The sequence below is a fragment of the Herpailurus yagouaroundi genome, unplaced genomic scaffold (genome assembly GCF_014898765.1).
Source record: "Herpailurus yagouaroundi ecotype Mexico unplaced genomic scaffold, PumYag 162, whole genome shotgun sequence".
Taxonomy (NCBI): Eukaryota; Metazoa; Chordata; class Mammalia; order Carnivora; family Felidae; genus Herpailurus; species Herpailurus yagouaroundi.
In genome coordinates, this window is record NW_024412403.1 from 43,114,172 (window position 1) to 43,141,198 (window position 27,027).

The 27,027-nt window shown below is 37.1% G+C and overlaps 1 protein-coding gene across 1 annotated transcript in view; it reads right to left on the bottom strand.

Annotated features, from left to right (window-relative positions):
* The window catches only part of PROS1 (protein S), a 58,137-nt gene that overhangs the window by 29,606 nt on the left and 1,504 nt on the right, over positions 1-27,027 (bottom strand). The window contains exons 2-3 of the mRNA XM_040484242.1: positions 5,348-5,505; positions 2,564-2,588 (exon numbers count right to left, since the gene is read on the bottom strand). Coding sequence (XP_040340176.1) covers positions 2,564-2,588; positions 5,348-5,505 — 183 coding nt within the window. The remainder of the gene's footprint in view (positions 1-2,563; positions 2,589-5,347; positions 5,506-27,027) is intronic.

Here is a 27,027-nt window from a genome sequence, read left to right on the forward strand (position 1 = left end):
TTCATTACATAAACCTAAGAAACAAGAATTAATACTATTTTTTAAGCTTTTAATTTTTCATAGCCAAATATTATCTTTTGTTTTTAAATAAAATATGTAAATTCCTACCTAAAATTGAGTAGCTGAAGCAGCCTTGATATTCTAATTTTTCTCCATTTTAACAGTATAAACACTTAGTTTTTGTATTAGAAAGTGAGTAACTTTACATGTGTAACTTTACAAGAGAAGAGAACTTTTTCATGGATGTGTATCTATACCCCATTGCTCTTTAAGATACGGCAGCTAAAGATTTTAGAGAATCTTGCTGCATTTTCACATCTATAGACATGAGTAATATTACTACACAGTCTTTATAGTGTCCTCTTTCCAAATTTGAAGGAAACTGTTTAAGTTTGTTATCAGCAGCTAGAAAAGGGAAGGAAAAAAAGAAAATGGGAATAGAGGGGGAGTCAGGGAAGAAAACTAAAAAGGACTAGCATAACATATTCCTCTATGTACTTTCAAAACATCATCTCATGTTATTTCTTGCAAAAACGTATTGGTAAATTGCTGTTATCCATCTGACCACTGAGAAAACTCGGGCTCCTTCAGGTAAAGTAATTTTAAGATCTTGCAGTAGATACGTATTAGATTGGAAATTATAGAAAGAAATTATAATAAGTCAGCTGGAAAACACCCCGCAGCCCACAGAACATGGGTTCAAATGGGTCATGCCATGAAGATCTAAGAGATACCACTGAACTGATGTCTTACAACTGTTAACACAGGTAAAATGAGATGGAGTATATTGCAGTTAAGTCTCCTTGGCTCAGGATATGCCACATAAGTAAGAATTCAGACCGTCATGGATACAAAACATGTAAGAGTAACCACTTCAGGAATTATGAAAAAGGGCACGTGGTTCTAAAAGGGTGTTCTACCCAGTAGTCTTGGGCTCTTCTCTTGCTAATTGTCCTGAAGGGAAAATATAAGAACATACCATCATTTCAGTATAAATCTTCCTAGGAAAAGGGGAAAGGTATAAATCTAAAGACCATCTAAAGATGGTCTCTGAAACTTCATAAACAAAACAAAAGCAAACAAACTATAATGAAACTATAATGAAACCATCTAACTTCAAGAGAAATGCATTTAACAGAAAGAGTTATTTGCAATATTATATTAATAACTCTAAGCTGCATAGTTATTAATGCGTATAAGAGCACATTTCTAATATTCTTTCTCCAAGGAAGATTTTTCATTTCTGCAGTGCTTGAACCCTCAAATTGGCTTGGATAAGAGCTGGGTGGAAAGAGGTACAAATGGTGAATATTCTGAGCCTAAAGGAGGAGGGAGAGCATGCCTGTGTAGGTTGGACCTACAGAGAATTCCATCAGAAAAAGGGGATTTTTGCAGATTTGCAAATTATAGTCTACTTTTATTGTTTGGAAATATTGACAACTTTCCCAAGTAATATTAATATATCTCAACATTTGCTTAAAGCAAACTGGAGCCTTGTTATCTTTCATGTCTATTGAGTTGAAATCATCTAATCTATTTGGGTGTAGAAATACCACCTCCCTCCTTGAGAATCCAGAATGGTATCCAAAGGCAAAACATGGGTAGGGATACTTCAGGGAATGGTGAAATGATGTTTCAAAGAGAGATACTAGTAATGATTTCTATAACTATTTAAATTATGATGATTTCTGTCATAAGCTCTGGGGAGTATAGAGATCTTTCCTTTCATTAAGAGATCATCTATAAGCTCCAGTTACAAAGTAAACAAGTCGTAGAGTATAATGTATAGGATGGTGACTACAGTTAATAATATTTGAAAGTTGCTAAGAAAGTGGATCTTAAAAGTTCTAATCACAAGAAAAAAAATTTACTATGTGTGGTGATGGATGTTAACTAGACTTACTGGGTAATCATTTTGTAATATATACATACACATATTAAATATTATGTTGTATGCCTGAAACTAATCCAACATTATATGTATGTATGTTAATTATGTATCAATTTTGAAAAGATAATCCAGGGTGTCTGGGTGGCTCAGTTGGTGAAGCGCCAAATTTGGCTCAGGTCATGATCTTGCGGTTCGTGAGTTCAACCCCACGTTGGGCTCTGTGCTGACAGCTCAGAGCCTGGAGCTTGCTTCGGATTCTGTGTCTCCCTCTCTCTCTCCCCCTCCCCTGCTCACACTCTGTCTCTCTCTCTCTCAAAATAAATAAGCATTAAATAAAAATTTTTAAAAGGTAATCCATGAAAATTCACATGCTTATAAAGAATGTCCTGATATATAAATATAATTTATCAACAGCACATAGACCTTTATAAGAAAGATGTGAGAATGAAAAAGGCTAAAAGTCAAAATGCCACATGGTAGTTAAAGAACCATTTCAAATTTTTCTACATGTCTTTAAATAAAAGGACAGCAAAACTGAATATAAAATGAGATATTACTCCCAAGGCAAATTAAATTATATTGGATGGAATATATGGATGGAAGATTGGACTTGATCAAATCGAACTTCCTTTCCATTTCTAAGATTATATGATTAAGATTCTTTGAACTTACCTAAGTATTTTGGATAAAAATAATCCTAGAAAGAAAGAAAAGAGAAAAATATATCTTAGCAAGCCTAAATTTCACTATACAGTTAAAACTCAATTTTATCATGTGTTTTGTATTAATGATGCAAATATATTACATATAAGTATCATTTCCATGTTACATTTTTGCTATAGTAAAATATAGCAAGAGTAGGTAACTAATAACATTAAGTCAATAAGATGCTTAGCTTAACTCAGTATTGATCAATAAAATCATGTCACAAAAGCTTCTAATCTGAAAACAGGCTCTATTGAAGATGTTAAATATAACATATGCCCTCTATTTGTAACTCCTTTAATTTTTCCATAATGATCAGATACCCAGGTGACACATTTCATGTCATGCTGATGACACACACCAGATTTAATGCTGAATAACAGTGCCATAATTTGAAATTAATTAAAGTGAACATTATCTTTTAGCATCTTCTGTACATGTAATCCCTTACTTACAAATTGGTTACGTACCAAAAGCTTATCTGTAAATCGGTAATTTGGGCTAAGGAATGTACTTTACCAAATGGAGAAAAATGTTAAAAATGATTTCTGCAGGTAACATTTCTAGGCTGGTTCCCCAAGGCCATCTTAAGCCACAATATATCTAATATGTAACATTAGTAACACAAAAAACCAGTGCTTCAACAGAAAAACATACTCTAGTAAGGAACATACCTGGTCCAGTATAGAGTCAAAGTCTTCACTCTTGCCTCCTCTCACATATAAACCTACACAACACTTACCTACTAGTTTATAAGGATGGGATCTCCCACCAAGTGATTCCAACAGTGGTGTTTTCCTCTACAGAACAAAAGCCAAGAGGACAAGCAACGACGAATGGGTTCAAAGAGAGATGATGTGAGGGGAACGGAAGATATTAGTGGCAGTGAAGAGATGAGCAATAGGGTGGATACTGGGAGTGCGGACTATTACAGCATGGACAGGGAGAGGCTGGGGTGGGATAGAAAATGAGAAGCAGTCACAAATGCTTTTTCCTTTCTCCCTTTTCTTCATTACTCTCTCTGTCATCTTTCGCTTTCATATATGAGGCCAATGTCAGAAAGTGGAGGAGAGGAAGCACATAAATGAGGTTCCCTTCTCCACTACTTTCCATCTTCTCCACTATGGTCTTCTACCTCACTCTCCATTTACTATTCAGAGGCTAAGCTACCAGATCATATCTATGGTATTAGACATATGTACTCAAGTATTTATGGGCAATGTAATAATATGATATCTCAGGGATGCAGGCTTGCCTTAAGCAATCCAGCAAAACAAAACAAAAATTAGACTGGGTGGGGTAGAGAACAGGCAAAACAAGAATGGCTGATTGCTAATAACTGTTGAAGTCTAGGGAGGTATGCTATATATACCACATATATGTGTGTGTGTGTGTGTGTGTGTGTGTGTGTGTGTGTGTATATTATAGTATAGTATATTACAGTATAGTATATAGTATATAAATACATACTATGGTATTTAAATTTCTATAATAAACAATATAATATTTTACACCCCACACAACAAGAGTACTGGTCTGCTATATTGTGTGAAATAAAATTTTGTTGCCTTGTCAATTGCTTACCCACACAAAGCAACAAAACTGAGAGAGAAACGTGTTGACTTAATCCTGGAGAATATTACAAACAATTCTTTGGATATCTTGGGGAAAAAAAATGTCTTTGAACCTGTTAGAATATGTCGAGGTAAAAGGATTAAAGAGGAACTGTGGAGAACACAAGCTGTTACTGTCTTGGACAAGTTCTCTAATATAGACAAATGTTCCTGTTCATCCTCTCTCATCTAGTGTCACGGTCCCAGAAGCCACTGCCAAGCTGAAGGAAGTACTTTGTATATGTCTTCTCCCTCATTTCATGTTGGTTACATAGTTCATCTCAGGAAAAGTATCTGAGGTAACCCTGAGAGGTATCAGATTTGAATTCTCACGGTCATCCTCATCCTAACTTTTAGAGGCACTGTTTATAATCCTGTTTTCCACAGGCATATTAGCAAACACCCTCCCCCAGGGAAACTGGGGGACTACAGATCAGGTCGAGGGCTCCATATTTCTGTATGATATTTAGTGGTCTTTATGATTAAATTCTTTGAGACTAACTTGGAAAAATGTAGACACTAAATATATATATTCTAACCCCAGGAATTACTGATCATATTAGGTGGACTCAGGAAACATCCCAAGGATCTTTGTTAAAGATTCTACTCAGGGAATATAATACAGTCATGAATTCTTCGGTAAGTATTCACTGGGTACCAATTATGTACCAAACTCTGGATCAGAGGGCCTTGTTTTCTAAAGCCTGGTAAAAAATGCCAATGGAGAGATTTAATGAAGGATAGTGATAATGCAGTCTCACACACACACACACACACACACACACACACACACACACACCACACTTGAGACACCTTCTTCCCCATCTACGCAATACCACCAAATCCTGGTTGGGAGAAAGTATTTATAAACCATGAGGTCAAAACCAATGCTGACTCTGAAGTATAAGGAACTCATAGTTTGGTCACAGCACATGGCTATGGCAGCAGTGTCTCCCTAACAAAGCCCACTTTCTTTTGAAGGTACTCCCTACTGAAATGCTTCAGTGGTTACACGTGGAAGGCGATAGACACAATTAACTTTGTAAAGGACACAAGGCAACGCGGATTCAAGCTGGAAATGTTCAGTCTTTCACTGTATGGCTAGTATGCTAACTTACTAGCTTTCATGAATTCTTACCGTTTCCGGGTTATTTTCAAAGATCTCCCTGGCTTCTTCCTTATTGCACAGTTCTTCAATGCATTCTCGTTCCAGATTACCCTTTTTGGTTTCTTCAAACATAGAATTTGCACGGCGTTTCCTAATCAGGACTTGTGAAGCATGCTGCTTTGACAAAACTGAAGGAAAAAACAAGTTGGGGGGGGGTGAAGAGTAAGTCTTTCATTTCTCCACTTAAAATATTTTATTAAACAGTGAGAATTAAAATCATTGTCTGATTGTGAATTGCATAACATTTAAACTCAGTATAGGTGAACTGAGAAGAAAAAATGCTGGTACATAAGCACTTTGGTTAACAATTCAAAGAGCGGGTTTGGTGTGCAAACTATAGCACTTGTAGAATGATCCACACAAATCATTCAAGTTCACACAGAAGGGCAAACATACCAGACAATATTTAATGTTCACTTTATTATGACCATACTGGAAAAAGCATCATGCTGAAATGTCTATATCAAAAGTTACGGGGCGCCTGGGTGGCGCAGTCGGTTAAGCGTCCGACTTCAGCCAGGTCACGATCTTGCGGTCCGTGAGTTCGAGCCCCGCATCAGGCTCTGGGCTGATGGCTCGGAGACTGGAGCCTGTTTCTGATTCTGTGTCTCCCTCTCTCTCTGCCCCTCCCCCGTTCATGCTCTGTCTCTCTCTGTCCCAAAAATAAATAAAAACATTGAAAAAAAATTAAAAAAAAAAAGTTACAACCACACATCTTTAAAGCTGGAGTAACAAACCTTCTCAATTTTAATGGAAAACCACATGATCTCTGTAAAGATAGAGAAATGCAGGAGTACGGTCTAATCAGCTATTTGAAAGATACCTGATGGGCTAAAACACTTGATTTATTCATACAAGGAAAATAGGAATCTTTGAAACAAGGAAGACCTTGTACAAAGCACAAAATACAGAAGGCAAAGAGAAAAAAATTTGGTAATATCGACTACATAACAAATTTTAAACAACTGAAAAACAACAACAAAAGTAACAAAACAAAGTTCAACATCAAGCGACAGACTAGAGGAAAATATTTCATGATATAGAATGGAAAAAAATCACACATTATAGAATGTATAGACAACTTTTGCAAACTAAAACAATAACAACAGCATTAAGACAATGAATAATGAGAATGTGTGCTCATTTGGTGGCTCAGTCAGTTAAGTGTCCGACTTCGGCTCAGGTCATGAACTCACCATTTGTGAGTTCGAGCCCTGCACTGGGCTCTGTGCTGACAGCTCAGAGCCTGGAGCCTGCTTCGGATTCTGTGTCTCCCTCTCTCTCTACCCCTCCCCTGCTCATTTTCTGACTCTCTCTCTCAAAAATAAATATTTTTTTTAACGTTTACTTATTTTTGAGACAGAGAGAGACAGAGCATGAATGGGGGAGGGTCAGAGAGAGGGAGACACAGAATCCGAAACAGGCTCCAGGCTCTGAGCTGTCAGCACAGAGCCCGATGCAGGGCTCGAACTCACGGACGCGAGATCATGACCTGAGCCAAAGTCAGCCGCTTAACCGACTGAGCCACCCAGGCGCCCCTCAAAAATAAATATTAAAAAAAAATTTTTAATGAAAATTGTCTGGGATGCCTAGGTGGCTCAGTTGGTTAAGTTCAGCTCAGGTCATGATCTCCCAGTTTGTGAGTTGGAGCCCTGTGCCCTGCCTCAGATTCTGTGTCTCCCTCTCTCTGTTCCTCCCCAGCTTGCTCTCTCTCTCAAAAATAAACATTAAAAAAATTAAAAATGAAAATTGTGGAATGCCACACCTATAGCATAACCTGATATATATATCAGCCATACTTGTAGATGTGTAAGTATCACGTGGGCAAATTCATAGAAAAGAGTTTGAGAAGACAAACTACTGATTGCAATTATATTTGAAAAAAAAAAAAGACAGTATGAAGCTTTGGTGTCATTGCTTTAGTATGTAAACAGAACATTGTTTTATAGTACAAATTTGTTAAGCCAAAATTAAAATCTACAAATCATTTTTTAATCTTGATTTTAACCACAAATGGTTCTTTCATTAAGATAAGCAAGTAATATAAATAGATAATTTTGTTTTTCTCTTATTTATCTTATTACCTGGTAAATAAGGCACACACAACAGACGACAATAGAAGGAAGAAAAAAAGTAAAAGAACTAATTAATCAAAAATCTTTCAAGAGGGAAGGAAGTAATGTTACTATTTCTCCTACTTGCCAAAACAGATGTTTAAATGTGATGATTAAATAAATAAAGTGTCTGGGTTACATTTGTAGCTCTGTTTTACCATTTTTATCAGTGTTCATTAAGATCAAGATTAAATCAAGGCTGTATGTGTCTAACAGATGGGTTTCTGTGAGCACATTACCTCCCAAGTGTGCTACTGACTGATAAATGGTAGTCCTATCCACAATGAAAGAGTCTGACATGGCCAATTATTTCATTTATTTGAAATAGTCTTAAGGATGCTACTTTATAATAAATATAGCAAAAACATGTCCCTTTTGAACTTCAAAGCAAATATGTACGTTTTTCTGGGGAAAGCAAGAGCATCATTCTTTGAAAGATAAATACAGTGATTAAGTAACCAAAAAAATCAAGGTCAAATGCACTTAGGAAACTAACTATAAACATCACTCTTTGGTATTTCTTCCTTATGGAATGTTAAGTTTTGGACTTTAGATCTTAATATTGGTATCTAAGAATATCTGGTCCCCTGCAAGGGACCCTGCTACAGGACACAGAACAGGGTTGATAACACAGACTATATTCACATTTGTGAAAGGGAAAGCTTTCAAGTGTCCAGAGAGAACTAAGGTAGACATTTAAAGGAATGCTTACGTAAGTTTATAGAAGTAGAAGGAAACAAAAAAGCCTCCATTATTTCAGAGATGATGAAACTCACATAGAGAGCATGCAAGATAGTTACCCTAAGTTATAATAGCAAAATTAGGACTTAGATGCCAATGTCCAGACCTGTGACTATCCATTACTATTGCTGCTTCTCAAAAAAACAGAGGGTTCGTTTTCTCCAGTGATTAGAGGAATACTAAAAAGGAAAATTATTAACACCTCCATCCTAAAGGATAATGAAGCTAACAATAAATAACTAATTTTGTCTAGATTTGAATGTTTATGTTTTATTTCATCTAGGTTCAAACCAATAATGCTTTAAATTGTCACGGTACTTAATAATTTTCAATGTGTGTATTATTTCATTTTGATCCTCACATAAATAATGAAATAAACTAGAGTGTAGAATTATCATCCCCACTTTCCTTGAGTTACTTAAACTTAAGCTGAGAGAGGCTTCATGATTTAGCCCAAAGTCATAGGGTTAAGATGTGGTCTAATGGGACAGGGATTCAAATATACCCATCCTTCTAATAAAGTGCTCTTTCCTCTGTATATTCTGCCACTAAATGACCACAATGTACTTGATCTTAAAAAAAAAAAAAAAGAAATTATGTGACTGTGGCATGGACAAGTTTGATATCTTCAATAAGACATTTACTGCCCTTTAGAAAATAAACCCATCCATTTAACAAGTGTGCTTTCAAAGAAGTCTACTATTCCTTCTCAAAAAAATATAAACATGACATTACAGATCCGAATTAAAAACTACAGAACTGTAGGATGAGAAAAATATGTGTGTTAGAAGTGCTTTAACCAGATGCCTCCATCTATCCACCTAAAAGCATCCACCCTGCTGGACTTCTCCATTATTAAAAAGTTCCATTATTTATCAGAATAGTCATGGTATATAAGCATATGTATGCTGTTTTTAAATGATCTCCTTCAATACTAATCACAACTGTTCTAAGTAGACAGTAATTGTCCCATTTTATACATGAACAAACTACAACTCAGGGAAGCTGAGTTCATCTCACCAAGTTCACACAGCTGATCACAGAGCCAAGCCTGCCTCCAAAACATGTTCTCCTTTTGCATTACTACACTGTGGCTAGTCATTTGTTTCACTTCTTTGGGTCAAGAAGTATTTCAAGTAAGCCTTTGTTAAAACTCAACTTTGCTGCTTGAAATGTGTTACATTCAGATTCAAAATTTCAGGTTATTAGGTTCAGTTAAGAGTCTTTCAAGTTAGAAGAATGATGGAACTATTCACATTTTTAACTTATCTGAGTCCTCCCTTCTTCAAACAGTGTCCATAGCAGGTTCAACAACTACGTCAATAACATAACCATTGTTCAAACATTAACTGGAATTCTTTCTTGACATTGCTTAACAGCCTTCAAATGTTCCTCTTTCTGTGGGGGCAAATCTTTGTTTTTTGAGCACAAAATTTGATTGTCTTATCTCCAAAAAAGTAATTTATTGTTATTGGTACTTCATCAAAGCACCTGTAATAAGGATAAGCATTATCCTTATTAATAATTAAGCATTATTAATAATAAGTATTAGCATTGCCTCTGCTCACAGGAGAATTTCCCAGTGTTAATTCAGTTCCACCACGGTCACAGGGCGGTACTTTCCTCAGGCCCTTTTCCCACTTAAGTTTTCAAACTTGCTACCATCTGTTCAGGGGGTGAGGACCACAGATCCGCAATTTGCCCAAAACTGATCAGTCAGATGTGAGTGAGGTTTCAGACAAAGGAGATGAAGAAGGTTCATGCTTTAGGAAAGTCCATCCTCTGAATCTTCTCCATTCTGTTCTCTTGTCCTTCGCAAAGCTGGTTCTCACATCCCTCCTTCCAAAAGCTCATCCTTTTCTAGTTCTGCTTTCTGTCTCTTTTCCCCAGGATCTACTTATCTGGCATCCCAGGAATGAAAAACTACCCTAGAAAATGTGTCTGAGAATCTCTGGTAGAATTTGGGTTGGCAGAGTGTTTGAATCCTTGTTTCTGCTTCAGTCTGGGATGAAGCAGGGGAAAATTGCTTTCAATGTACAAATAGAACAACTAGACAATACTCTGAGATATAACTGTGCCTCATATGTGTCAACTGTTGAAATGGCATGTTTTCATTAGTCAAAGCCCGAGAAACATAGAATTGCATGTAATATAGAAAAACTGTTAGTTAATAATGATGGGAAAACATATGCCCAGATATTACCAATTGTATTTAAAATAATCACATGATAATCAAATGTAAAATGTTTCATTTTTTTCCATAAAGATTTCTCCCACAGAATATTTCTAATTGAGGAAGGATATTTTAAAATATGAAGGTTGGGGGCGCCTGGGTGGCGCAGTCGGTTGAGCGTCCGACTTCAGCCAGGTCACGATCTTGCGGTCCGTGAGTTCGAGCCCCGCGTTGGGCTCTGGGCTGATGGCTCGGAGCCTGGAGCCTGTTTCTGATTCTGTGTCTCCCCCTCTCTCTGCCCCTCCCCCGTTCATGCTCTGTCTCTCTCTGTCCCAAAAATAAATAAACGTTGAAAAAAAAATTAAAAAAATAAAAAAAATAAAATAAAATAAAATATGAAGGTTGCAGGGACTATGAAAAACCAAAAGATAGATTTTTTTTTTTATGGCAGGCTTCATACCTAGCACAAAGCCCAATGTAAGGCTCAAACTCATGACCATGAAATCACAACCTGAGCTTAGATCAAGAGTCGGACGCTCAACTGACTGAGCCACCCAGGCACCCCCCACAAAGACAGATTTTTAATTAGGCATTTGTCAGCCTGTATAATTATTACCAATTTTCAGAGAAGCTTGGGCTAGCTTTCAGGAAGATATGCTATGTCTGTATGCATGGTACACTTCAATCTTTTTTTAAGTCAATTTTTTGAAGACAGCTATTACACTTACTTTTCTCTAAAGTTCTTACTTTTGTTTACAATGAGGACTATGCCGCTGAGCAACTGATTCTTCTCATATTTTTATGTTAAAGGTTAGAAACATGTTAGAAAAAAGTATTCTCTTTAGAGAATTATCCATTCTTCAAGGCGACTAAGCAATAAATAGGCTAGTAAGAAATACTTTAAAAGAGTATAAGGAATAGATCTGGATAAGAATTTAAATCTGGGAAACAAAAAGAGGAAATAATCTGTGAGTTACCTGTTGTACATATAAAGCTGAGTCCTGGAAACATCTGGATTAGAAGAGATGGAGGTCGGCTTTCATTTAGAAGCTGAAAAGCCATTGATGGCATTAAAAAAAAATGCGATCATCGACCCCCATTCTGGATGAGGAGGGAAACAATGCCTGAACTGTTTAGCCACAACTGGAGTGACATGGACCTTTCCTTACTCCAGGATTTAATTATGACTTTAATTTACAGTCCCTATTCTAGGGGGGGTAGGGATGGGGGAGAACAAATCAAACACTCTGCTATTGTTTACCCAAGGTTAAAACCTTTGATTGTAGCCATAGACAGAGAAAGTGGTACATTTCACTTATTCTTTCCAAAACAACAAATACTTCTACCCAAAAGACAGTTTATTACCCAGAAAACAAAACAGACCAAAACACTACGTTAATCATTTCTTTCATTTGACTTGTTTGCTCTTGGTGAGTGATAAACTACGGTACTGCATTTGAAGGGACTCAGAGTTCAGATTTTGGCAAGGTGTGGAGAAGAATTTTCTATAGTCCTCTCTTTTCTTCTCTCGACTACCACACTGCAGGCTATCCTTCCTGAGGCTACGGCAGGAGGCCTCTTTTATGACATGCACAAGATATTTCACGCAGTCAGCTCTCCTTGTCTTTTTTATCTCCTACACACTAGGACACCAAAACACCATCTGATTTTGACGTCATGTACCAAGAGGTTACAGCCCAGGAAAAGTTGTGTTTTTGTTCTATTTGACCTATTTGTTAGGATAGCATCAATTAATATTATTAGTTCACTGGCCTGTGTCTGTGTTTATGTTTGGAAAAGCAACAGGCAAACTGTTCCTGGACGTTTTTAAAGGCAACAATGAAAGAGTTGGCCTAATTCTGCACTATCCTACTTCCTGCAATATCTCCCAGATATGAAACAAGACTTAGAAAGACTCTAGATGCTTCTCCTTTGACTCCTAGGATATATCTTTCTTTAAGTGCTGATGTGAAAATGAGATTATTTGGAATATTGGTATAGTATTGAATAAATGCTTAGAATTCAATTTTTACATTTTTGCTAGCCCCTTGTTGACTTTCTAAAACGCTGTAAGATACAGTCTAAATAACAATGGAATAACATAATTTCTTTTAAAAAAGGGAGAAAGCGATTGGGATAAGGAGTGGGAACAAGAAGGATAGTAAAACAAGCAATAAGGAAAGGTACACTTAACATACAGAAACTCAGGCTCACTTAAAAAAGTTAGCCACAAAATTTAAAAAAACAACCTCTCTCATTCCATAATAACAAAAATAATAAATTAAGCAATTGTGTGCCACTTGACAAGGCATTATGGACTGAATGTTTGGTATTATGGTCTGAATGTTTATATCCACCTCCCATCCCCTACGCCCTGAATTCATATGTTCAAGTAGAAATCCCCAGTGCAGCTGTATTTGGAAAAGGGGCCTCTAAGGAAATAATTAAGGTTAAATGAGGTCATGAGGGTGGGGCCCTAATACCATACGATTAGTGTCCTGATAAGAGGAAACATTAGCAAGCTTGCACACCCCATCCGCCCCCCCCCTTCTCTCTCCCTGCAAGCATATGGGCCCTGAGGAAACGCCACGTGAGAACGCAGTGAAAAAACAAGGTCTGCAAGCCAGGAAGAGAGTCCTCGCTAGAAACTAAAGTGGCCAAAACTTTCATCTTGGATTTTCCAGCCTCCAGAACTGTTAGAAAATATTCTCTCTTGTTTAACCATGTAGTCTATGATATTTTTGTCAGAGTGGTCCAAGCAGACTAACATATAAGGCAAGAAGGTTGGTGACTGTTTCTAGATGCTCTTTAAAGACATGGAAAGTGGTGTTTATGGTTAGTGATGTTAAAGAGCATTTATCTGCTCTCTATCCAAGACAGCATTAAAATGACTGCAGGAGAATTTTAAAAAGGAAAAACCAACAACAGTTGAGACAATGGGAAGGGTCTTTGGCAGATAAAACTTTAACAAATTCTCCAGAAGCTGGAAAGCTGAGGAAAACCTATTAATAAATAAGGGAGAGGAAGCCTTGACCCAAAATACACCCATAGAGATATAACAGAAGTAAGAATGCTCTTGCCTTTGGGAAATAAAAGCTCAGAAAGACTGTAATACAGCATTTAGTGGGAGACTGGGAGAAAGGCAACTAGAAGCAGAAGATTAATTTGAAAGTCCAGCAATGACACAGCACTGGTTTCCCAGTACATCACAAAATACATGAAGCAGTACACTTAGAGTAGGCTCAATAAACATTAATTGTATAAATGAATCATGTAATGAGTGTACGTAGAGCTACTTGCTAACTCTCCCTTTAAAAAAAAAGAAAGAAAGGAAGAAAAAAAAAAGACCAGCAGGAAGCCACACAATGGAGTCACCTAAAGCCTACCCAGTACTGTTGCTTAAATATGAAGAGACAACCAAGAATCCTCAGAAATATGGAGGAAAAAAATTAACAGCTACCAATAGCATGAAAAAGAAAACCAATATGAGAAAAAACAGGTAATTCAGAAAAGAGAACTTTAAAAAAACTTTTTTAAAGTCTAATGAATATCGTCATAGTGACTTAAGAAGATAATGAATCTGTAAAAGGATGAAAGTAAAATCAAAGAAAAAAATACTTCAAGAAATTTACAATATGATTGCCAGTATAGAAGGTTTGAAAGAAAAAGTTAGAGAAATCTCCTGGAGTATAGAGCAAAATTTTAAAGATATAAAAACATGAGAGTCAAAGTCATGAAGGATCAATTCTGGAAGAGTTCTAGAAAGAAAACAGAGGCTATGGAGAGAGGAAATTATCATGTAAGTACAGGTAGAAAAATTTTTGGAGCTGATGAGAAATACTAATGTTCATATAAAGACGGTATTAAAGACACAAAAGATAACTTAAAAATGTATACTAAATATCCTAAAGTAAATTGAGAGGATCTGGCATCCATAAAACAAAAGTAGGCTGCTATGAAAAGGGAGGAGAGAATTAAAATACGATTTTGAAATAAAAAAGTTAATGGATAAACTGAAAAACAGAATGGACTACTTTTCTCTCCCACCCCAAGAAAGTCACCCCCATTTATATCCCTATTGCACTGACAAAAATTTAAAAAGAAGTTCATGTCTAATGTTGGTAAAGATGAGAGGAATTAGGGACTCTTAAAATCTACTTTTAAAACCAAATTTCCAGGGAGAAATCTAACAATATATACCCAAAGCCTTTAGACATTCAGCTAACCATCCTATTTCTAGGAAATTAATCTGAGGAAATGAATATGGACGAATGTAAAGAAACACTTATGAATATGTTCATCACAGTATTATTGATACAAGCAAAACACTGGAAATAATGTAATTCTCCAAAGATACATTTTTGGTTAAATATATTATGATGAACATATATGAAAGAAAATTATAAATCTATTTTAAAGTGTGACAGAATTTATGGATATGAAAGCCATCTTATCTTAATTTTATTTTTTTTATTTTTTTAATTAATTTTTTAAAATTTACTTCCAAGTTAGTTAGCATATAGTATAATAATGGTTTCAGGAATAGAATTTAGTGATTCATCACTTATACATAACACCCAGTGCTCATCTCAACAAGTGTCCTCCTTAATGCCCTTCGCCCATTTAGCCCATCACCCTACCCCAAATCCCTCCAGCAACCCTCAGTTTGCTCTCTGTATTTAAGAGTCTCTTATGGTTGGTCCCCCTCCCTGTTTTTATATTATTTTTGATTCCCTTCCCTTATGTTCATCTGTTTTGTATCTTAAAGTCCTCATATGAGTGAAGTCATATGATACTTGTCTTTCTCTGACTAATTTTGTTTAGCATAATACACACTAGTTCCATCCACATTGCTGCAAATGAGAAAATTTCATTCTTTTTGATCGCCAAGTAATATTCCATTGTATATATATACCACATCTTCTTTATCCATTCATCAGTAGATGGACATTTGGGCTCTTTCCATAATTTGGCTATTGTCGATAGTGCTGCTATAAATATCGGGGTGCATATGCCCTTTCAAAACGGCATACCTATATCCTTTGGATAAATATCTAGTAGTACAATTTCTGGGTCATAGGGTATTTCTATTTTTTAATTTTTTGAAGAACCTCGATACTGTTTTTCAGAATGGTTGCACCAGTTTGCATTCCCACCAGCAGTGCAAAAGGGTTCCTCTTTCTCCAAATACTCACCAGCATCTGTTGTTGCCTAGGTTGTTCATTTTAGCCATTCTGACAAGTGTGAGGTCATATCTCATTGTGGTTTTAATTTGTATTTCATTGATGATGAGTGATGTTGAGCATCTCTTCACGTGTCTGTTGGCCATCTGGATGTCTTCTTTGGAGAAGTATCTATTTATGTTTTTTGCCCATTTCTTCAATGGATTATTTGTTTTTTGGGTGTTGAGTTTGATAAGTTCTTTATAGATTTTGGATACTAACCCTTTATCTGATATGTCATTTGCAAATATCTTCTCCTATTCCATCAGTTGCCTTTTAGTTTTGCTCATTGTTTCCTTCATTGTGCAGAAGCTTTGCATCTTGAAAAGATCCCAATAGTTCATTTTTGCTTTTGTTTCCCTTGCCTCTGGAGAAATGTCAAGAAGTTGCTGTGGCCCAGGTCAAAGAGGTTTTTGCCTATTTTCTCCTCTAGGATTTTGATGACTTCCTGTCTTATGTTTAGGTCTTTCATCCATTTTGAATTTATTTTTGTGGATGGTAGGAAAGTGGTCCAGTTTCATTTTTTGAATGTCGCTGTCCAGTTTTCCCAACACCATATGCTGAAGAGACTTTTTTCCATTGGGTATTCTTTCCTTCTTTGTCAAGGATTAGTTGGCCATATGTTTGTGGGTCCATTTCTGGGTTCTCTATTCCATTCCATTGATCTATGGGTCTGTTTTTGTGCCGGTACTATACCGTCTTGATGATTACAGCTTTGTAATACAGCTTGAAGTCCGGAATTGTGACACGTCCAGCTTTGGTTTTCTTTTTCAGGATTGCTTTGGCTTTTCAGGGTCTTTCCTGGTTCCATATAAATTTAAGGATTGTTTGTTCTAGCTCTGTGAAGAATGCTGGTGTTATTTTTATAGGGATTGGATTGAATGTGTAGATTGCTTTGGGTAGTATTGACATTGTAACAATATTTGTTCTTTCAATCCATGGGAATGGAATGTTTTTCCACTTTTTTGTGTCTTCTTCAATTTCATTCATAAGCTTTCTACAGTTTTCAGTATATAGATTTCTCACCTCTTTGGTTAGGTTTATTCCTAGATATTTTATGGGTTTTGGTGCATCACCATATATTTAGGTGAAACATCAAGTTAAAAATAATATTAGAAAAAAATAAAATAAAATAAAAAATAAATTTAAAAGGGGCACCTGGGTGGCACAGTCAGTTAAGTGTCTGACTTCGGCTCAGGTCACAATCTCATGGTTCGTGGGTTCTAGCCCTGCGTTGGGCTCTGTGCTGACAGCTGAGAGCCTGGAGCCGGCTTCGGATTCTCTGTCTCCTTCTCTCTTTGCCCCTACCCACCCCATCCCAAAAATAAGCATTAAAAAAATAATAATATTAAAAGAAAAAAATAGTATTAGAGCACAATTCCATTCTTGTATTTATGTATTTTAATTTCTAAGAATGTGTATATGCAGACAAGGTTGCTTAGAAGAATATAAAGCAAAACAATACTTTGGTCTCTGGCTAATGAACTACAGATGGATTTTATTTTTTTGTTTAGTGCAATATTACAGTGAATATCTGTATTCCCAAATTAGATTATATTAATCATGGATTACTTGAATGGTTTAAATATGTTAGGGAGTTGGTAGAATATAGCTGGTAGTTTAAGCTGGAAAAAGATGTTCAATGAGGCTAGAAGGTCAAGTGGAAGCCAAGGAAACTTTAATATTTAAGGAAAAACAGAGATCAACAAAACAACAGAAGTAGAATTAGTAACACACATATATAGAGAAAGAAAGAATAATTTTTTTTTAAGCAGGCTTCACACCCTGCATGGATCCCAAAGCAGGGCTTGAACTATGACCCTGAAATCAAGACCTGAGCTGAGATCGAGAGCAGATGCTCAACCGACTGATCTACCCAAGTGTCCCAGGAGAGAAAGAAAAGTTGAAGATAATGTTTATAGACATAAAAGGAGGTCAATTTCAAAAAGATAATTTCAATAGTGTCAAATGTTGTAAGGAACTTATTAATAATAATTACCATGATTTGCGATGAGAGGTGAAATGTAGTTGGTTTAACAATAGGATCACCATTAAAATTCCCTATCACCAATACCAGTGGGAGGTATACCAGAAGAAAGAAAGGAAATAGAAACTGCTAGAATAAACTACTTCCTCAAGAAGTTCAAATGAGAGCAGGAAAAGAAAGAGGGGGTAATAACTTTCTGTAGAGGGGGAGTAAAGGTAACATTTTCCTAAAGATGGGAAGGTGAATCACAGAACAGCTGTAAAACTCAATGAGAAAATGCCAAAGACACCATTTTGAAATATGGAAACCATCACACAAACACATGAAGTTATAATTTCGCCATTTTTATGAAGATTTAAAAGCCATTTTTTTTTTTAACGTTTATTTATTTTTGAGACAGAGAGAGACAGAGCATGAACGGGGAGGTTCAGAGAGAGAGGGAGACACAGAATCTGAAACAGGCCCCGGGCTCTGAGCTGTCAGCACACAGCCCGACGCAGGGCTCGAACTCAGACTGTGAGATCATGACCCGAGCTGAAGTCGGACACTCAACCGACTGAGCCACCCAGGCACCACAAAGCCATTTTTCTTGAATGTGTCTTTTCAAAGTCTATTCCAAAAACAATGAACAAGAGGACTAAGAAGAATTCTACTAATGGCCTAGAACCAGTTTATATTACTTTACTTACTGTAGAAACACTCAGAATCTATTTAGATAAATATCCTTACTTCACTTCCCCTCAAGCCTGGAGGATTCAATTTCTATAGTTAGAACAATATAATATAAACAAAACTCTTATATGAGGTTGTTTCCTATACTAGAGTAATAACACAATTTATTATAGTTATTAAAAACAAAAAGGTAAACAAGGAATAAAAAGCATCATAACTCCCACTGACTATTGTATGTAAATGATGAATCACTGAATTCTGCTCCTGAAATCAATGTTGCACTGTATGTTAACTACCTAGAATTCACATAAAAATTTGAAAAGAAAAAAAAAAGCATCATGCCTCTACTCTCTAAAGACACTCACTATTAAAATGTTACCCATTTTTTTCCAATCTTTTGTGTGCACAGTATTTTCTTGTCTAAAATTAATGAATTATTAATATTATTAATTAATTAATTAATATTATTATAATTATTTACTTATGTATTTCCCAAATATATGTACAATAAAATAGGAATATTTAGGTAAAAAGGATTTGCTTCACTTAATAGAAAAAAGAGTCAAGACTACTGTCTGTTTTTGCATCAGCAAGGTGAGTTTTTTCTTTTAGTGTTAACAAAATATTTACCCTCAATCAAAGCTTAACAATTTAAAAATAGCTTGAGTTTTGCTAATGTCACATACCATCTTGACCTTTTTTTTTAAGTCTATTTATCTGTTTTGAGAGAGAGAGAGAGAGAGAGCAAGAACAAGCGGGGGAAGGCCAGAGAAAAAGAGGGAGAGAGGAAGAATTGCAAGCAGGCTCCCCACTCACAGAGCAGATCCTTATGCAGGGCTTGAACTCACCAACTACGAGCTCATGACCTGAGCTGAAACCAAGGGTTGGATGCTTAACCAACTGAGCCACCCAGGTGCCTCCATCTTGCGCTTTTTGATTCACTGACTGGTGACCAAAACCCCAATCACATACCTGATAAAACGTCTCCTAAGACTTCTGCATTCTTTTGTAGCTGAGGTTCTTATGAGTCACTACTCACTCAGTGTGTTAGCTTTCAGTAAACTGTTCAAGTCCGTTGCATCTTATGGAACTCTTCTCTTCGTTCTTAACCAACTTAAATGTGGAAATAACCTCTTCTGAACAAAACTGGGGGTAGGTGGCAGGGGGAAGGTGCAAAGGGCTATGGTTTACATTAAAGCAATTTTTGCAATTTAAAGTTGAGTCTCAAAAAAAAAAAAAAAAAAAGCCAGTTCCTAAAGGTCCTCTGTCCATCTCACATCTAATAATTTCTTCCTGGAGACCTTTTCACAAGCTGCATTCTCTTGCCTTGTGCTCGCTTCTTTTCTCCCTTCTCTGACATCCTCTCCCCTTCTGTCTCCCTGGTTGCCTCCTACTGCTATCCCCCTACTGCCACCCCTGTAAATTTCTGCTCACTTTTTATGCAAAACCATTGATCACCCTTTTCTGCTATCTCCTTATAGACCAAACATGATTCAAATTTTAAACGTGCATAGGAGTCACCTGGAATCTTCTTAAAATGCATATTCTGAATTGGTAGGTCTGGGGTGGGGCCAGAGAGGCTTCATTTCTAATAAGCTCACAGGTAATGCTCCCACTACTGGTTCATGAACTATTCTAGAACAGCAAAGCTATAGATCATGTGTTCAGGACTTCACTTTCTAAACCTAAAGCCACTTTTCAATCTCAAATAGTAACCATTCTCACAAGAGAAATAATTTCAGTATCACCTATTACCCTATTTTTTTTCACCTTGCTACATTAACCGCCAACTCACTGTCATCAGAGTATGTCCCCAGCTTAGGTCTATTGGGCACAGTTAATTATGCCTTCCCTATTTAACAAGTAGTTATTACAACCTCACACTTTGTAAGTATATTACCAAAGGTAAAATAAGCAGTAAGTATTTGTGTTTCTCTTAGAGGAAGAAATAGTAATCTTAACCTTAGAGGAAAGATATTTGTAACAGAAACAATGCTGACCAAATATTCCATGTGCTTCCTTGGGTTGGAACTAACAGAACTATAAGGAGAAGTGAGTTTTTCACTTCCGCGCACAAGTCCACCTCCTCCACTGCTCTCCCTTCTCCTTCCTCTCATTGGAGAGATCAGTGCACTTGGAAGAGGACGCTTCAAATGAGATCTCAGCCCTGGTGGACCCCTTGATTTTAGCTTTATGAGACCCTGAGCAGGTCCCTGGACTTGAGCCTGGACTACAAGATAATAAATTGTGCTGTTTCAAGATGCCAAGTTTGCGGTAATTTGTTATACAACAATAGAAAACCAACACAAAAGGCATGTGTAATTTTCCATCAGACTGAATGTATTAATATTGCTGATTCCATCCCATGTGCTAGCTAGGGCCACCAGTTTCAGTTCTAACAGTGGCTTGGTTGGCTAATGCCATCCTAGACAAAACCTTGGCACACCCTAAAATGACTCAAAATCCAGACATTCCTTGGCATAGTATTAAAGCAAGAATTCACAAAGGCTAGGAGACAGACATTCTGGCTTGAATCTGTCACATTGTTCCTACCTATTCACTTCCTCACTTACCCATCCCACCTCCCAGTATGAAATAAAAGAAGGCATTTTCAAGATTATCACAGAAATAATTATTAAGGGAACCACTGGGCCTTCTAAAAGGGATTTTACTGGCTGTTCTCCCTGGATCAGAAATGCTGGTGGGAGAGGTTGCAATAGAAATGGGCTCCCAGATCTCAGGTGGAATGGGAAGAACCTGGGGGGTGGGTGGCTGAGTTTAGGTGGCAGCTCATATTCACATGAATCAAAGTCAAGGTGTTGTAGTGATTGAATGTTGGAGAAAGAATTAACAGGTGAAGATCCTCCTCGAATGAGATGGGAAGACAATCCACAAAGCTCTTCACTGGGTTTTTTTTATCCAAAAACTCGGTGGGTTAGCAAACAGAGGCTGTACTTCAGTCACAATACAAAGAAATCACCACGTCTCCTGAATCACCAATCTTGAGTCAGTTGATGGATCCAGAACCTCTCGAATGGAGGAGAGGAGAGATGCCCTTGAAGAAGCCTCCTGTATACTGTGAACTTTTCTCCTTGTTCTCTCCAAAGCAAGTTAACTGCATTGGGCAACTGCACTAAGAGAAAAGATCCCAAAAACCTTTAGTGATTATTAGATATTGGCCTTTGGGGAAGCAAAGCATCTAAAATCTAAGGTTTCTCATTAGAACTGAAGCTTATGGGGTCAGTTGATTATGGGAATTGTGTCCTAAAACTACCTAACTATAGGTCCAATAAAACTCAAACTCCAAACTGATCCATTCCCCTGAGAGCATTGAACTATTTTCAGCAACAGTTTGGTCATTGTAGAATATTACTGCCCAAGTGAGAGACAACCTTTTATAAACCTAGGTGTCCAACACTAAGGTGGAAGAATACATATTTGTGGACCTCTCATTTTTGAGGCATATTCCATTTTTAGGTGTTCTATTCTGATCTATTTACCCTATGAATCCAAAAGGTGCCAGATGTAGATGGGAACCAGAATAAGAAAATGCTCTCTACCTATTTCAAAGTTCAATTCAAGCAGTCTGTCAGTCAGACTAGCCAGTGACCCATCAGATCCAATTGTGCCAAACTGTCCATAGGATGGCAGGGTACTTTGGTCCTATACCGGGTACCATAGCAAGTCCCAAAAGAAGAATTTCCGTAGAGGTCCTTCCGATTAGAGAGCAAGTCACATTTCTTTCTGCAAGTAACTAGTCTACCCTTGACAAACTGTTCCTGGCATCCTTTTGGACCTCAGTGAAATCTGCAAATCTGACCACAGGATACCTGGTGACCATGTGATTTAAATAGCTCATCGTGAACTGGCTGCTACCTTTTCCGTCTAGCCAGAAATTTAGTTATGACGGCAGTTCAACTGTGACATGTTCAAATGGTATGAACAAGATGGAACTAAAGGCAAAACTATGTGGCCTGAGCAGGTTGCTCACTTTTCTAACTTGAAGAAGTCCTCCTGTAAGCTCCCTTTACAGCCTTAGGAGGGAAAGCCCATGACCAACCTACTGAAGATGCAAATCAACCTACGGAAGATGAAATCTCTAGTTTACAGATACTTCTTTGTAATGTACCAATATGAGCAAGAGGTAGATCTGCTATGAAGATACAGCTTACAATGAACAAATAAAGAAACTACAGCCTCCCTGCAGCTGAAATAGAATCCTGAGGAGAAATAGAATTTTTGGAGAAACAAAAACCTCACAATGGGCAGACATATAAGCAGTATTTCTCATTGTCCACTTTGCTTGGAATGAGATCAAGATCTATTCTGCTTCCTGAATGGTTGTAAATGGTCTGCTTAGTTGTTCAGAGACCTAAAAAGAGCTAGATATCAGGTCTAGAGACAAGGAAGTTTGGAAAGAATTGCCCAGAGCTGAGAATATTTCTTTTCCAGTTGAATACTCACAACACAGCACCACACCAGAGAAGTTCTTAATAAGAGGGGATAGAATGATCCACTTAAGGATTGCCAGCTGTGTTCCTTTCCAAGGCAATGTAGTACAAGGGTCACAAACACAGAAATCTACAAGTTTCAGATAGATACCATAAATAAGAGAAGAGAATTTAATGAGAGATGACAGGGGATGCTTAGAATTGTGGTTAATGGATAGAGTATATTCTATCTTAAGAAGGCAGCTTTGAATGTGTGTCCAGTATGGCCAGATCTTCCTTTATTTGCTTTCCTTTTTTTTCTTTTTAATTTTTTTTAATGTTTATTTTTGACAGAGAGAGACAGAGCACAAGCAGGGAAGGGGCAAAGAGAGAGGGAGACACAGAATCTGAAGCAGGCTCCAGACCCTGAGCTGTCAGCACAGAGCGGGATGTGGGGCTTGAACCCATGAACCGCAGTATCATGACCTGAGCCACCCAGGTGGCTGCTCCCCCTTTAGTTGTTTTTCAAGAGAAGTCATAACACAAACTTTTTAGGTGAAATTTCCTGATCTTTAAAATGCCACGAAGGCCAAACATACAAGTCCGTGGGTACCTTTGGTGCTAAGGCTATCTCGGGTTATCACTTGCTGTGTCACTGGGTCTACTGTTGTTCAATACACATACCAGGTGGCAAGGATGGACACTACATATTGACTCAACTATACAGATTTTTCCTCCCTCAGATCTACTAGGCTCTTACTACTAAAAGACACCACATTTGCTGGCAAAATTACCATTCCTTCTGCTGTTAGAGATTAGACACATTGCAAAATCCAATCAGATATCTAGTGAATGGTTGATTAATTAGGGCTCTTTTATCATGCAGGAGCAGCACACTGTTCCCAGACACAGAGATATTTATTCTGTATTTAGATTTAGTTTTTCTATTGGTATCACTATTGTTACGCTTACTTAATGCTTTATGCTAACCACACAACTTTACCTCTAACTAAAGAATTAACTCCATGGTTAAGGAAATACGTCAATAGGATGTTGATTATGGTGTTCATGGGTCCTACTGTGTACACTAATACCTGAAAGGAGCTAGCCTTATAGCATGATGGACTGACCAATTATTGAAGGTTCTGTTACTGCCTTTTCAGACACAACACTGTCTTCCAAAATGTGGTTAAAAGATGTGGTATGTTTTGGGGGCCCCTCACTGGCTCAGTCGGTAGAGTTAACGACTCTTGATCTTGGGGCTGTGAGTTTGAGACCCATATTGGGCATAGAGCTTACTTAAAAAAATGTGGTACATGTTTTGTCCTAGACATCATAAAATTTAGTGCTTTTTTCCCCTAAAGCTAAAATACACAGGTCAGGAATAAAGGTAGAAAGGGAAGAAGTAGTTGTCATGATATGATGCTTACTGACTGTCATGGATTGAAAGGTGCCCCCTATAAAGATGGTAATGACCTAATCCCCCACTACTTACAAATATGACCTTATTTGGAAAAAGCAGTTTTGCAGATGATCAAGTTAAGACAAGGTGATAAGAGTCAACTCTAATCCAATATGATTGATGTCTTTATCAAAAGGGGGAATTTGCAATGGAACCACTCATGCAGAGGAAAAATGATGTGAAGACATAGGGAAAATGCCATCGATAAACCAAGAGATGTCTGAGGCTACCAGAAGCTAGGAGAGAGGCATGAAACAGATTCTCCCTCACAGCTCCCAGAAGGAATCAATCCTGCTGACACCTTAATCTCAGACCTCTAGTTTCCAGAACTGTGAGACAATAAATTCTGTTATTTAAGCCACCCAGTTTGTGGTACTTTGTTACAGCAGCCTAAGAAATTAATTCAATGACCCATTCCCAGTGTTTTTGCTTTCTTCCCTTGTTCATCTCAAAATTGGTAAACCAAGAAGAAATGCATTCACCATGGGACTTAATATATTTCCACTGAATTAGAAGCTGAGGCTGTTATGTAGCCATTTCAAGTTCCTTATTCCTGTTGAAAAAAAAAATTAAGAAGATTGTGCTGGTATGACAATAATCAAGGCAAAAGAGTGACGTTGCCACATATAAATCAAGGCTAGAAGGAGTGCTGCTCCCTCAAGATGACTATTATGCACAATAGAAATTGTCAAAGAGATGGATACAACCGACCACAGCTAGAACAAGGCTCAGATTCTTCCTGAATAAGGGTGTGGTTCATCTCAGAGAGCAGACAAAAAAATCAAACATAAGGGAACTACCTGAAAGCAAGAGACAAGTCGAATTGGGTAGTGAAGGAGATCGTAAATACCAGGTCCAGCTCAAAAGAAAGAAAGACAGTTCACCCTAAAGTCAGTACTTGTATTCCCTTGCTGTCTTTTGTTATATTATTGTTATATTATATGTTATATTGTTATATTATTATTGTTGTTGTTATTATTATTATAGTATTGGTACACTACAATGTATCATTTTATCCACAAGGCATAGCACACTGCCATGAGAAGAGGCAGGCACATCACTCAATGATCCCCTAAACTAGGAAATGGTAGCCTTGAGCCTTCCTCTTTGGATGTGGTGACTGGAATCTTCTAAGAAGGAGGTCCTTTCTGCTGTACCTTAGTTATTTGCATTATATGAAAAATATCTGCATTATACTTGAAATATTTCCAAATGGCGTTTATGGAAAGAAGGGCATACGTGAATGTTGTACAACCAATTAGAATGTGTAGACTTCTCTTGTTTCTGCTTCCTTTGCAGGACACATCCCTTCACTGGAGCTGTCGGGGCACTTCACCTGATTCTAGTGACCTGTCAGTCACAGGACTCTCCAAAACGATCAAGCTCTCTCTCCTAGGAATTTTGATCATGAGCGGGGACACCCAGGACTAGAAGGCAGTTAGAACCCAGTCATCTGATGGCAGCTCCTAACAGTGAGTGCATTGAGTTCCCACTGTATAGATCACAGAAATGCCCAAGTTCCTGGCTTCTGTAGGCCGAGTTATCCACCATGCCATTCAGTAGTCTTCCAATAAATTCACTCAGCTTGCTCTTTCTTCCTTCCTTCCTTCCTTCCTTCCTTCCTTCCTTTCTTTCTTTCTTTCTTTCTTTCTTTCTCTTTCTTTCATTCCTTTTTTGTTCTTCCATTCTTTCTCTTTCATTTTCTTTTCTTTTCTTTCTTTTCTTTCTTTCTTTCTTTCTTTCTTTCTTTCTTTCTGCATTAGTTAGCAAGAGTTCATTACTGTTGCTTGTACCTAAAGACTATTGATATCTGTGTTATCAAGCTTCTCATTTTTTTCTCATAATATGTCAAAAATTTAAATATAGATCATTTAGGTGTGAAGAGGATATTGAACGTGGTGGACAGAAAAGGTCTATTATGAAGCAGTACTTATGTAACCTGGCATAGAACTGATGATAAGAGAATGTGGCAAAGGGTATTGTGGTTGTTGTAGCAGAAATTGTCTCTAACTCATCCCAACCTTAAAATAGTTTCTCCATCAGTGCAACAGTTTGAACTCTGAAATAAAGGGAATATAAGAGAATAGAGGTAAACAGTGAATGGAATAGTTAGGGAGAGAAGAGAGTGAAAAGGAGAAGAAAAATATGAGTCAGTAATGTTAAGAGTACACTCACTATATCCACCTACAAGAGGAACTCTGGATAGGGCCAAACTAGTCAGAGAAGATCTCTTTTCTCCTATTTCTCTTCACCACAATTCTTAGTGGCAAATGATGAAATATGTAGACAGTATATATTTTAAATCTGTCTCTCCTTTTCTGTCTCTCTCTCTCATATTTATTCTAAATATAAGAGATATTAAAAATCTTTCGTATATACAAATGTCTGCAAATTCAGTTAACATCTCTGACCAATTCTTGTTAAAAGGAAGATGTTGAACTGGACAATTTCTAACAACTCTCAAAACTAAAACTGTGATTTGTAAACCTTTTTCTTGAAATAGCAACTATATCTCTATGGACTAACCAATGAATTATAAATCAAATATTTAGAGTTCTAATTCTATCTCAAATTTAAAATCTTAGGGAGTAAAAACATTCCAGCTCTATCTTGGTTTCCTCATCAGTTAACCAGAGATGATTTTTAATCCAATGAAACTACTCATATTTATTAAAAATAAAGGCAATATAGGGCCAACTATTCTTTATGTGATGTATTTGTACAATTAATTTCTCTATTCTATCAGGGTTTGTATATAACAAGTGCATCTCTTCATATATATGGTTTGATTACCTGTGTGTAATACATACAGACATTCACATCATTTTTAACTGTCTAGATTCAATGAA